Source organism: Perca fluviatilis, chromosome 20 (genome assembly GCF_010015445.1).
Source record: "Perca fluviatilis chromosome 20, GENO_Pfluv_1.0, whole genome shotgun sequence".
Lineage (NCBI taxonomy): Eukaryota > Metazoa > Chordata > Actinopteri > Perciformes > Percidae > Perca > Perca fluviatilis.
The window spans coordinates 20,642,206-20,656,238 of record NC_053131.1 but is presented as its reverse complement, the minus strand read 5'-3'; the positions used below and the strand labels follow the sequence as shown (position 1 = coordinate 20,656,238).

Genomic DNA, 14,033 nt, shown 5'->3' with positions numbered 1-14,033 from the left:
CCTGGTGATGCTGTCAAGAAATTGACAATTACAATTTTAGAGCCTAAAGAGCGTAGTAAAAAATGGAGCAGTGGTGGAGAACCGTACAACAGCAAGTGTTGTTGTCTCTGCTGCTGCTACTGCTGACCACTGTTCAAATAACAAATGCTGTCCAAGTCTCTGATATTAGATCACTGGAGCCAAAAACACGATTACCCAGAGACAAAATAAAGGTGAAAAGATTCAGGATTGAGCATTCTCCCAAAATGTCTCTCCCTCATCCCAATTTGGCAGCACTTGGCTTATTGCCCACTCACATTGTGTGGACGGCCCTGCCACTGTTGCCATGGGGATGTGTGGACCTGCGCAGGCCCTGAAGGCAGAATGGCCTGGTGACGAGGTGGGGGTTATCATCAGCAGCAGACTCCACTGGGCCCTCAGCCAGAGGCCTGGGTGCAGGAGGAGCTGTGAGACAGTGGAAGTACCCAGCTCCCACCCCCTCTTCATCTCTGCAGGGCTTCTCTCCCACTGGACGCTGCCGCTGTTTCGAACCCAGCAGAGGCTCTGAGATGGGCTCAGTAGTGTAGGGCTCCAGCCTGTCCACTGGGGGTCGGCTGCCTGACTCCCGTAAGCCTGGGCCAGACGGGGTGGGCTGGGGTGGGAAGGGGCCAGGCAAGGCGAGCTGGACTGTGGCCCAGTGCAGTGACTGCCTGTCTGCCCAGGCGCTGGGCCACGCTGCCACTCCTCCCTGGGCTCGTGCCCCTGCACTTGGATTTCAAAGGGATGTGACAGGGGGACTGGCTTTCCCTCTCCATTGCAGGATGCCTGCCCCACCAACTTCTCCAAAGCCCCCCCCCCCCCAAACAGCTTTCAGTCCCCACTCTCCCCCAGCCCTCAAATACTCCTCCAACAGCTTTCCTGTTTCAGCCATGAACCCAGGCTCCCTCTCACACTGTGCCATTCCCACCACTGCTGCCTCACATTTGGGAGGAGAAGGGGGAGGTTGTGCTGCTACACTGCACCCATCTGCCCCATGTCTTTCCATGCTGTGGACCATGATGCTGCAGCATGGCTCTCTGGGCGCCGTAAAGACTTTGGCAAGACTGGGCCTTCGAGCACCCCTCCTTTTGTACTCTCCCTGTCCGCCACATGCACACACTGATGCACACCATCTGATTTAAAATGTACTTACACAAAAACTAGTGCATGTGTTATCATGCTCATGTCTTGGAGAGACAGATGGTGGTTAATACAGATGGATGATTTACCCTGAAACTGTAAAACAATGATGTGTTTAAAATGCACTGACTTTACTTCAAGCTACCTCAGTTACGCCCACTGAACCCCAAGCCATCTGCGAAAGATCTGAGTCAGATGCGGTGCCACTGTGTCTGTGTGGCAACCAGCTCATTCAGCAACTGGCCCATCATCAGTAAGCATCCTACAAAACCAAAATGACACTGACAGGCTGTGTTTCAATTGGCTGAGATCTCCTTTTCTCCCTCTCTCTCTCTCTCTCTCTCTCTCTCTCTCTCTCTCTCCATCTAGGTTTCTCTCTTCATCACTCCCCGCATGGCATTTCTCTGGCAGGTCCTCCAGTGAAATTCCTCCCCTCCTGGTCTCGGCATTCCCGCAGCCAGCCTCCCTGCCTGGGCAGAGCGGAGTGGCTGGGGTTGGGTGGGATGGCGCTCCCCCCGAGCTGGTCCCAAGCTACGGCTACAACTCCAGCCCACAACACATTCCTCCAGCCGCTGACCAGTCCCCCTAGCAACCAGGAGAGAGGTGAAGAGAGGAGGGACAGAGGCTTAGTGGTGGTTTATTTTATATTATCTTCTGGGGTGCTACATGGGAATAATACTGGTCAAACTGTAGGCATGAAATACCTTGCAGGAAACAGTTCTTCTCCACATGTTCGGATCTCAATAGCTTTCAGATCAGTTATCAGCTTCTTTGTATTTCCTCTACAAAGGTTCCGTTCAATAAAAAGCCTCCTCGGTGGTTCACTGATGCTCAACAAGGTACAAATGGAAATGTGATGTTTCTCAGCATGTTAAGAGAATACGCTCTCCTCCCCATCTCAGTCAGTCACAGAGAGTGATAGGGTGCATATCACAGTCTGGCAGTCCAAAGTTGTTCCTGGACAGCTCAAGTAGCAGTAGGACAGAAGCCGGACGGTCCCCTCCTCCACTCCCTCCTACTTCAACCCCAAGCAGAGCCAGGCGCTGTGTTTACTCTCCTAATTACAGGGGAGGGGCCGGCTGACAGGCGAGCCATCACAGATTCCCCACAGGCCCAGGGCTGGGAACGCTACAAACACCCGTCGCTGTCTCCCAAATGTGAGGGCAATGTCCAACTGTCACAGGGGAGCCTTCACTGGCAAAACCCAAGGGCCCAAAGAGAGATATTAAAGACATGAGAGGAACTGGCAGAGTTGGCACTAACAGGGGGTATGCTTGAGAAGTCGAATTGGGAAGCTGGGGGCATCGCCAAAGTGTCATTCAAAGCAAAGTGGGGTTTGGACAGAGCACAACACACACACACACACACACACACACACACACACAACTGCTCTCGCTCTTATCAAACTAAGGCGGGAGAGTTACGTGTTCCAGACAAGAAATCCAAGCAGTGGAGCCACCAAACCATGAGATGGACCATGTTCGTAAAGAAAGTTAATCCCCTGGATAACATTATTCACTCCTTCTGCACAATCTAAAATGCCATGCCTCCTTGTGACTTATCTTTTTGCTTTTTTAATAAGGCACCTGGCCAACAATTATTGGTTTAGCAAACACATGACTCATTTTGATGGGGCAAGATATTTCAAGCCCCCCTCCACTCAAAAATATGTTTTGCTTATTGTTTCATTACTTGGATGTTATACCTTCACTGAGCAGAATGACGTATGTGCAGAGTTTGACAATACAAAGCTGCTTTCAAATTTATTTGCTAAAGGAGAAACGTTTCTCTGTGCTCACCTTAAATACAAGTTCAAGATTGTATTACATCACAACGAGTCTGGATGTCAATCGTGATCCAATAAGCCACTCACACAAGTGTGATGTGGAAATTTGAAACAATGAGAACAGAGTTTTTTTTAACAAAGTAGGAGACATCTTTTGTCCAGCAGTTAAACTTTTGAAATTAAGAACATATTTAAAGATTCTGTATTCTTTAAAGCGTAAGAAGGAGCAGATGTAATATTAAGAATTTTTAATGAGGTAATTGAACTTTTTCCATATCAGGTACACAAATTATTATTCAACGCTGAGTATCTTATATGTCGTAAAACATGTCTGGAGGGGGCCTTAAAAATTTGACTCATTAGACTATATTATTTAATATGTTGCAACAAGTACAAAACGATACAGACGCATACTTTTCTACTTAAAATGTATTAATGCAAAGTACGAAGCACTTTACAAGTCAGGTTGGAGAAAAGAGAACAGCTTATTAATCTATGACTGGTTTTGACTAAATATAAACTGTACCTCAGTGTGTGTGTGTGTGTGTGTGTGTGTGTGTGTGTGTGTGTGTGTGTGTGTGTGTGTGTACACTAACCCTCCTACCAGGGAGGTATAATCCACTAGGGGTTGTAATGCTCCAGTGCTGTTGGGGGGTCTGAAAGCATCCCTCTGGAGGCACGGTGGCTGACATTATCACATATTCAGGTCAAATTTTTTTTAAACTGTTGAGAGAAAGGTTAAAACTTAGGAATCGTCTCCTTACCAGCTCTCCCAACCAACAGCCAAGATCTCCCTATTCCCTGCCGGCAACACACACCTCACCCCCGAGAGGCAAGACAAGAAAGCCATTTGATAAATCATGAATAGTCACAGTTGTGCAAGTGCTGTGACCATTTCTAAAATTTATTATGGGGATTACACACAAAATCACACAATGTAACATTTTCAAATGTGTTATGAATGCCTCCCAGAATCCAATTCAAATCCTAGGTTACCAAATAAGCCTGAACAAATCCCCCACATTGAGTTCCTATCCTTTGAAGACTTGAGAGGTCCGGTCTGCAGGGCAGGTTTTACCACGCCATGCAGACACCTCAGCACACAGAGGAGACGGCTACTGATGGCTAAGGTAAAGAGGGAGAGAGTAAGCAAGCAGTGTGGTGGTTTGACAATGATAGTCTTTATTTGCAAACTATTTTTTAATTACTTCCAAGACAGTGGGGTGGCAAAGAAGAAACAGAAGATTTTTTTTTAGCAAATATCCCAAAAAATAACATCAATTAAGAGTTATATCAGAATAAAAAACAGCTTGTGATGTGTGTTTGTAGAAGGAGTAAGAACTATCCAGATTGTGTGAAGTTGGGCTCTTAACACAGTTCAAGTGTAACCTTGAAGCAGCAGAGTCTTCTTCCGTCTTACATTTGTCCTTGTTGGTTTTTCCACCAGTCTTGACTTTGCCTCCTCATTGATGATCTGAAGGCGAGTGTGTTTAATTGCATCCGTTTGTTTGTCGGTGAACTCCTGCACAAACACAACACAAACAATTATGACACTAATTAAAAGGCATGTCATATTAATGGAAAGAGCAAACTTGGCAAACACACACACAGCAGCACACAGCCACGGCATTATCCAGGCACTTTTTGTCAAAAAATTCTGTGTGGAAAATAAACCCAATAATTTCATGATCATGACACCTTTTTCAATACAGAAGCAAAGCGCTAAAACACTAGAATACAGACTCATTCAACAGCATTTTCTATAATAATTTTAAGCTTTGAGCCAAAACTAAATTTGTAACATTGTGCATAATTGTAGAGATAAAAATCCCAGATGCAGAATGCTTCCTGGTGAATCTGTCTGAGTGCCTCTGTGTTAAACTGTGTAAACTCTCCCCAAACTGACACTGAATGGGGTTTCTCCCCCTTTAATCCCTGGGGAGGAGAGTGAATGTGTTTTGATGACCTTTAGGGTCAGTTACATGTTACATTACACAACGGTTTAGCTGCTTTGTGATAAGAGAACAGTGTGGGGAAAGCCCTGTTTAGACACCTTTCTCACTACGCAGTGCACCTTTTTTTGCGAAGCAGCAGCAAAGTATCCATCAAACCTGCCAGGCTAATTAAAATACAGCTTGTGATTATCCTACTTCAGCGCCCCTCTCTCTCTGTCTGTCTCTCTCTCTCTCTCTCTCACCCACACACTCACAACGAAACACACACACAGACACACACACCGCATATCTATTCACAATAAATAATAATTAGCTTCTACAGCCAGGTTTAAAAAAAGAGATTATAACCTAATAAACTTTGCTGTGCTACATACATATGACCCTAAATTAAATAATAAAGAATTTGAAAAAACATTACTAAATTTGTAAGTCAATTTTTCAGTAAAAATGACTAAGATATGTAATTTTGTAAAGCGAGAGTTTAAAAGTGGTGGGAAGATGTAAGTAAGAAAAAAGTGTGGCTAAAAGTAACTTATTGTTTTATAGTCAAAAGGCAATATCAACAGAAGTCAATTTAAATCCCAATGAAGGAAAAGCTTTGTCTTGACATTCCAGATTATCATCATTTCTATATGAATTGGCTTTCTTGGATTTTATTCCTTTTTTTCTGGCTCTTTTTTTAAAGCTCAGAATGAATTCCACCAACACATTCCTCATATTCAGCCATGCGAATATCAAACAAGGAGGGTAAAGGGAAAAAGCCAGAGGAGAGGAAAGCTGCATATATATATATATATATATATATATATATATATATATATATATATATATAATATATATATATATAGCTTTAAATTCAGAAAACTCACTATCAATGTTTGTGATTTATTTTACAAAAGAGCCAACATTGAATTTTCGGGCTGTTGTGCTTTTATTTGTTCTATTCTTTTTTCTTTTTTTTTAAACGTACATTTATCCATGCAATAATTTATAGATTATTTCTTTTTATGCCTGGATAAGGCGAAGAGCTGGGGGAGAAAGAAGGGGGCTGCCAGCACGGAAATGATCCAATCTTGAAATAAGAATTTTCTTTTCAAGGCTATCAAACGAGGGTCAAGCATCCATGCCTTTGCAATGCATTAGTGAAGATGTATAGGCTACGCATTAACTGGTAGAAATCCCAGGTTGGAGCAGGCCTGGTGAGATCCTCAGCCTCAGGTTGAGTGGAGTAGAGGCGGAGATAAAAGCCGTCGTCGTCAATTAGCCGGGAGTCAGTGGGAGCCTGCTCGCCAGAGGCGTTTAACTCCTTCTCCCTTTAAACGTCCTTTTAAGATACAAAGTCCCTGCGGAGGGCCTGGCTTTACACTTTAATAAATTATTTAGCAATTTAAACGGTGAGATCCAGCAGATAACTACATCACACGTCATGATTTTCCACGCAGCAGTTTCGCGTTACAGTACAATGCCATGCAGCTGCTAAAATAAGAGGAAATATTCACGAGTTTTTCTAAAAATTTAGTTTTTAGCTGCAAGCTAATTATTCCAATGTTGCATTCTGAAAATAACCTCTTATGGACCCGAAGTGTTCAGGCGTGAATATAGAAATGTTTTCAGTCTCTATAGCCTATTCATTTAAACTTTACAAGGTGGAGTCTGTTACAGTAAAAATGTGGAAAGGCTAAACCGTGACCTTTGTGATGGTCATAAAGCAAACAGCAACATTAAACATTAAACTTCCATAGCCCAAACTTGATCTTTCCACACGTTTGAAGCTACCCTCTCTGATATATGACATTCATTTTAAACCAACATAAACAGGTGAGTTTATGTGGTTTTACTCCACTGTTTCCATCCTATTAGATGACAATAGGTCATCTGGAAATTGGTAGGCTATTATCCGGCATTAAAAACATAAATAAAAACACACCAAAGACAAACAAACAGGGATACCTGAATGTGGATTTCCTCGCCTCCAGCCCAACTTTTCCTCTGCGGATGGTTGTTAAAAGAAATCCGGGGTTATGATCCATTCAGCCGCTTCCTTTGATCGAAATCTGTCAAACGAGATGTCACTGAGTGTGAAAAGTTGATACATGTTGTACCAGTTTGTGTTTGCCCCAGCAGGCTGCATCTCTGAGTGAAAACCAGTTCTCCCAGCAGCTGTCACTGCACCTTTGACTCTGGCCTTCCACACAGCCACAGAGAGAGGCAAAATGACGATTCATAAAACCCACGGTCTGCCTGTGTTTATAAATCTAAATCAATATTCAAATCTGTTTGAAGTGAGCGGGTGTGTCCGTGCAAGCGCGCTGTGTGTGTGAGTGTGAGTGTGAGTGTGTGTGTGTGTGTGTGTGTGTGTGTGTGTAGGTGTTCTTCAAAGCCTCTTAAGATGATACAATTACCAAACCGTGACAAAAACCTTCGGCATATTATTTTGAGATGGGCACGCAGGTTCAGAATTCAAGTGACATAGAGGGAGCGTATTTGTCCCTTGCAGTTAGGTCCTCCAGTAAATAAGAAATTATATGAATCCTGAACTAAATGGCTATTATAATATCACATTTTTATAAACGATATATTATTTTTTATTATTATTACTACTACTACTAGCCTACTACAAGCTACAATGTCACAAAACAAAAATTCAATGAATCAGATCTAAAATAAAACAGGCCTACCTTCATATTTATCTTCACATCGTCTTCTTGCAGAACGCGTGCCAGGTGAAATAAGTGAAAGTCTCCATTAGCAGAACCGACCTATCCGGCCTATCTGTCCCCCTTAATTTCTCCTCATCTCTGGGTGTATGCACACTGCAGCTCCGGTGCCTTTAAATAGTCCTCGGCTGCTCGGTGTCTCTCGGTGGGAAGTCCCCAGTAAATATGCTGGGTGAATTTTGGTGCAGGCCCGTATCAGGCTGATGGGAGCAGACTGGCTGGCTCTGTGGATGGGAGGACAGTTTTAAGAAAATAAGTCGCTCTAAATCCCCCTTTTTTGCGACGCGCTGGAATGTGAGAGGAGCAGCCTTCACATGGAGAGCCCTGCTTCAGTCCAGGCGATTTTTCGTCACATTTATTTTTACACACTATTTAACACCATACAGACTTATAAACACTTCATAAAAAAAAAAGCTTTCATTTGTTTTGTTCGGGTGCCTCATTAAGTCCGCAGATTCATGTTAGGATGTTTTGATTTTCCTCGATTGTCTGCAACTTTTGAAATGTCAATCTGAAAAATAGAAATAACATTATTGGATGACTTTTATACGCACTCAGTGAAGATGCACTGGAATATAGTGATGCACTGGAATATAGATATACATAGGCCTATATATTTTAATGAGAAATAGGACAGACTAGTATTCAAATTACTATTATACTGTGCATGCATTATGTTTTCAGAAAAGTCTTTATTTGCGCATATATCACCCGCCCCGCCTCCGTGTGACTTTCCTTAGTTTAATGCATCCACTGAGTAACAGCGATGTCGAATATAAAATGTCATAAAAAAAGGTGGCTAAACTGACTTTTCCTCTCGGTTTAAACTCCACTTCTCGACATCCACCGGCACACCGTTGATTTATTATCAATGTAGCCACACTGCGGAGGGGTGGGGTTGTTGTCAGTCGCCCTCTCGCTGCCATTGGCTGAGGACTGTGCGTCAAAAAAGTAGCTGGAGACATTTGTTTCCCAGAAGAAAAAAAAAAGGCGAAAAAAAATCCTCATCCTCCCCACCGGTGTAAGAGACTGAGACAGAGACAGACCTCAGCTCAGTCCTGCGGCTCCCATTGGCTGGCAGTTTGTACAAAATCCAACTCGAACCACTTCACTCACAACACACCAACAAATGCTAAAGGCGTACATGCAGCCTCCTCCATCACTCCGCTGCTGTCGCACCGCTTCTAAACCTGATGCACGCGCTCCACGTTTAACTTTTATCCGCGCTGTTGTTCTGCAACTGAAGAAGACGGCTACTTCTTCTTCTGCTGCTTGGGTTTGTGGGGGTTTTATGCGCCAGGACGCTGTTCATCTGCACTGAGTTTTATTATTTCTCCTGGAGGAAACCAAGTAGACAAAGAACTTTACTGTCGTCGATACCAGGGTAAGTTTGACTTTAATTACTAGTAGCCTATTATTATTAAACTTATCGTTATTAGTATTGTTGTTATTATTATCAATAGTTTAAGCCTATACAAATAAGGAATCGTGATAGAGTCAAAGATGTAAAAAAAAAAAAAAAAAAAGTAGAAACCGAAAAGGTATCACACCTGTTATAAAACCACATGTAAAAAGCTTACAAAATATTTCTTTTCTTTAAAAGACGGAATGCAACGTTTCAACAGTGGTACTGGTGCTAAAATAAAACCCACAAAGAAGCTCTGAGAAATGGCAGTGAGAAGGCTGCAGATGAAGGCTACATCATGACAGTATGCTTATGGAAACAAAGACAATTCAAAGCTAAATGAAAGCTTTTCAGATATTATAATTGCTTTTTTATAATAACTGTGTGATTCATGGAGCTCATATTTTACAAATGTCACACTCTCACTGACTGAAGCCAGTGCTGCTGCCGAGGACACCGAGTCCACGTTCAGTGGAGTAAAGTTTCAACTTAAAACGAAACCCTAATTCAGTTACTGCGCACTTTGTCCTCGACATGAATTTACGCAGGGAATAATGCAAACAAAAAACGGATAATTGTGAAGGATTGAGACTGGAAGCTGCACTGAAAAGAAAGAACATTTAGGCCTGATATCGAATAAAATGTGTCGGGGCCTTTTCTCTCTGCTGGCTCTCCTCGGTCTCCAGAGACGAATCATTTAGAGGACAATAAACCAACACCTCACATTTCATATATTTCACTAGTGTTTTCGAGGGTCTGGTGACAGATTGCATTTATGGGTCTAAAATGGAAGTTTTGTTTGATTAAATAAACATTTATAAGATTTATTCTCCTCCGTAAATCCATTTTTCTGTTAAGTGCTGATAATTACTCACGTAATACTAAACAAAAATAATAGGAGTACAATTCACCACAGCATAATTTTAAGGAGCCTGGAGCACTGGGCTATTGATAGCAAACTGCAGCTCCGCTTAGATGCCACTCAGATTATCTCGTTAATTCATCAACAGAAACAACATTTATCATAATTAATTCTTGGACAGAGTGGTTATTATTGAGCGGGTGTGTGCAACTGGTAGACGGTGTGTTTTAAGTGTGACAGATTGGGATGAGGGGGTTAAAACCGTTGGATATTGGAGGAAAAAAAAATGCAACTAATCAAGACGCGCAGTGGGGATAACGGTGAGGGTCACTGAAGTTGAAGTGACAGCAATCACATTTACCAATCAACATCACAGAGCACATTTATTTCTCTTTTAACAACTGTTCCGTGTTCAATATGGAAGCACGTTTCTTTTTTTACTAAATTAAATCTTCTCTGCACCAAATCTTTTTTTTTAAATAAAAAATCCAAATAGTTTTCACTCTAAAGTGCCTTGAAAATTCATCACTTTGAAAAAACGTACTAGACGCCATTTTTATTCAGGACTTCTTAACGACTGAGAATATTATTTAATAGGTTGGTCATCTTAAATTGATTCTGATTATTTATGTCGACTGTGCGTGTTTTATAAAAAAAATTCAATTAAATTTCATCTTTCAAATCCCACTGATTTTCAGTTTACATTTATAAACAAAACTTAACGTAAAATAGAGAGCCAAACAGAGTATAAAATAAAGCCAAAGAAACCAAAACAAAGAGAAAAGTTAAGTTTTTTGTTTTTTTTTAATAGCTAGGGCAGAAAAACGTTCCTATATTTATGTTGTTGTATTTCACATACCAGTGTCTTTATTTAAAGTGTCAAGTGACTTGTTGCGATTATAGTGCCTGTGTATTGTTTTTTGTTTTGTGGGAGTGTGTGTGTGTGTGTGTGGGGGGGGGGGGGTGTAGAGATTAGGACAGCTGGAGATGTGGTTGGTGCAACCAAGGAGCGCCCTGCGTTTTGGAGAGAGGGTTTATTTCGCGACAGCGCCATGGAAACAGACCCAACATCTCTTCATCTTCATCAGTGTCCTTTTCTCTTGTCGTTTTTGGAACAGGTGCCCGGTGTAACACGGACCACACGGCGAACAGAGGACACCAAGTACATAACGGGAGCTCCATCAATTTTTCAAAATTTTCTCCAACTTCAGCCCTCAGACCAACATTAGCATGATGTCGTATTTAAAGCAACCACCTTACACAGTCAATGGCCTCAGCTTAACTACTTCCGGAATGGACCTTTTGCATCCATCAGTGGGCTATCCAGGTGGGTTCAAACTTCAACGTTATTAAAAAAGCAGTTATGGCTTGGGGCTACACATTTAATGGAGTGGGAATGGTCAGCATCTATTTCTAAACTTCTAATAGCGACTTCTAACTGGTGGGAGATACAGACTAATAATATGAATTGCTAAAAAAAAAATCATTAGATTAAGTAGGTCATTTTACCAAACTTCCTGCGCAAAAGCTTGTATGATTTTATTTTTTAGATGTGCCTTTTTATGTTATTTTCTGGCAAATTGCTTTGCTTTTTGCTCAAACTGCATTATATTTTGGCACATTAGACTTAAGTACGTCGAGTGCTTAAATTTGCCACCGGCGTCTAAAAAGTCTCACAGGACTCGTACGTAATTACGCAAACAACAAAAAAAAATTCTGTTACAAATCTGAATTTGATTACTTTTGATCAATTTACTTGCTTTGATGTTGTTTTTTTCTTCAAATTGATACATATGTAACATGTTTGATTTGATTTACATTGTTCTTTTAATTGCAGCAACGCCACGGAAGCAAAGGCGAGAGAGGACTACTTTTACGCGCGCACAGCTCGACGTTTTGGAGGCATTGTTCGCCAAAACTCGCTACCCGGACATATTCATGCGCGAAGAGGTGGCGCTGAAAATCAATCTACCTGAATCCCGAGTACAGGTGAGTTAACCAGAAAATCTACATATTTGGAAATTGATCGATATGGATAACTATTTTAGGTATAAAAAAACTTGTCTGTGAGACAACGAAGCAAAAGTGACACTATAGGTCTAACACATTTTTAAAACATTCGAAAACAATTATTGTACAGATTTAACAATGTGAATAAAATATTTATGTAGCCTAGGATTTGGGAAACAAAACAAAGAAACCGTTGAAAAAAATCTATTTTATATCTGCACTGCAAGAAACTCTCATTCTAACCCTTGACTGACACTATATCAAAAGCTTAGCATTTTGTCTTCCTTAAATCAAGTGAGTGGGGTGGGGTGAGATAATTCCACTTGACGGCAGATTCATGTTCCGAGAATTTGAGCAATGAAATGAGACCGATCAGTCCACTGGTACCAAAAATATGGTTTGAGAAAAAGTCTAGAAACATTTTGATTTAAACTGAAAACAAATGAATCAGTCGTTTTTCACATGGATTGATAAAAAAAAATAAAAATAACAGTTTGTGCTCTGTGCGTTTTTGTTTAGGTTATATTTACACTATAGTTAAGGGATCTCGACAATAACATGTAGCATTATGCGACTCTTCCAGGTCTGGTTTAAGAACCGGCGGGCAAAATGTCGCCAGCAGCAGCAGCAGCAGCAGAATGGGGGGCAGAACAAGGTGCGACCTGCCAAAAAGAAAAGTTCCCCAACCAGAGAAGTGAGCTCAGAGAGCGGGGCCAGTGGCCAGTTCACGCCCCCCACCAGCACCACCACAGTCCCCGCCATCTCCACCACCACCGCACCAGTGTCCATCTGGAGCCCTGCGTCCATCTCTCCGCTCTCAGACCCCCTGTCTACCTCCTCCTCCTGCATGCAGAGGTCTTATCCCATGACTTACAGCCAGGCCTCGGGCTACAGCCAGAGCTACGCCGGCTCGACGTCCTACTTCGGCGGCATGGACTGCGGCTCTTACCTCACTCCCATGCACCACCAGTTGTCAGGCCCTGGCTCAACTCTCAGTCCGATGAGCACAAACGCGGTCACAAGCCATCTGAACCAGTCCCCGGCGTCCCTCTCCACCCAGGGCTACGGGACGTCCGGCCTGGGCTTCAACTCCACAGCAGACTGCTTGGATTATAAGGACCAAGCGGCGTCGTGGAAGCTGAACTTCAATGCCGATTGCTTGGATTATAAGGATCAAACTTCCTCGTGGAAATTCCAGGTCCTGTGAACAGAGCAATCAGCTGTCAAAAAGTGCACAAACAGTGACGATCACATCAGACACGGCGCTGCCATCCCTCAATAAAACACATCGGACTGGTTAAAATGTCAGCCGGGCACGGCGAGGCAGGGCTCTCAGGGGTCTCGAGTTTTTTGGCATGATGGTCTTTGGTCCTCCTAAAGGAGAAGTTTAATTTATTTTAGCACTGGCAGTTTTTCCCCCGTTCATTCACAGGTTGTAGCCCCTCATCCATGTATGTCAGTGTGTGCCTCTATGCGTAAAGAACACCTGTTGAGGGCAACAAAGAGTGCACTCTGAAAGAAAACAGCCACGGAACTAATGTTTATCCAAGAACAGAACTCACGTTAATTCTCCTGGTGAAGTGCTCGGGCTGGACAGACCTCCTTTAAGCTTCCTACACAACTTTGCCGACCTGCTGGCAGAGACATGGGGATGGTGTGTGGACATGGATGCACTACTTTATTTAAGAAAAAAAGTGTTTATAAGGAATCAATATGTAGTTTCTAAGAGACAATCAGTGTGTGTCTTATATAAATGGTACATATGTGTTTTTTTTTTTTTTTTTATCTGTGCTAGCCTTCGAAACTGTGATCTGTTGTATTGTATGCAATTTGTGAGCCCCCCTCGCATCAGACTCTCTGCTGTGATTTTAATAGATTTCTAACTTTTTTTGAACAACGAAAGATGGTTTAATGGCCGGCATTACAAAGAGAGACAAGACTTTCCAAGCACATGGTAGTAATAATTAAGAGTTAGCCATACTGGAAATGACTCTCGGCTGCTGAGAGCTCCACACTTGCTCCCCCCATTGATCTCAACACACGGTGATTGTGGATCCTTTACTGGCTCCAAAGATGGTGTGACCTCACCGCTGAAAAGACATGAATAAAGGTCCTGTGAGCTTACTCTTTCATCAAGAAA

General features: G+C 42.4%; 1 protein-coding gene and 1 long non-coding RNA gene across 2 annotated transcripts; one reads left to right on the top strand and one right to left on the bottom strand.

Annotated features, from left to right (window-relative positions):
• Window positions 1-4,106: 4,106 nt before the first annotated feature.
• On the bottom strand, window positions 4,107-7,674 carry LOC120549782. Its single transcript, XR_005637431.1, has 3 exons — window positions 7,578-7,674; window positions 6,850-6,953; window positions 4,107-4,466 (listed from the first exon to the last, which is right to left on the bottom strand). It is a non-coding gene; the product is annotated as an uncharacterized LOC120549782 (long non-coding RNA).
• A 965-nt stretch (window positions 7,675-8,639) lies between these two features.
• Window positions 8,640-14,033, top strand: otx2b (orthodenticle homeobox 2b). The gene is made up of 4 exons (XM_039786909.1): window positions 8,640-9,000; window positions 11,002-11,210; window positions 11,721-11,872; window positions 12,477-14,033. Exons 2-4 carry the CDS (start codon window positions 11,114-11,116, stop codon window positions 13,098-13,100), a joined length of 873 nt encoding a protein of 290 aa, XP_039642843.1. The 5' UTR covers window positions 8,640-9,000; window positions 11,002-11,113; the 3' UTR covers window positions 13,101-14,033.

Bases quoted from the DNA above. Each gene is read 5' to 3' on its own strand.
- otx2b (XM_039786909.1), top strand. From the start codon at position 11,114: ATGATGTCGTATTTAAAGCAACCACCTTACACAGTCAATGGCCTCAGC. The intron at 11,211-11,720 runs GTGGGTTCAAAC...TTTTAATTGCAG, and splicing joins TCCATCAGTGGGCTATCCAG to CAACGCCACGGAAGCAAAGG. The intron at 11,873-12,476 runs GTGAGTTAACCA...CGACTCTTCCAG, and splicing joins TACCTGAATCCCGAGTACAG to GTCTGGTTTAAGAACCGGCG.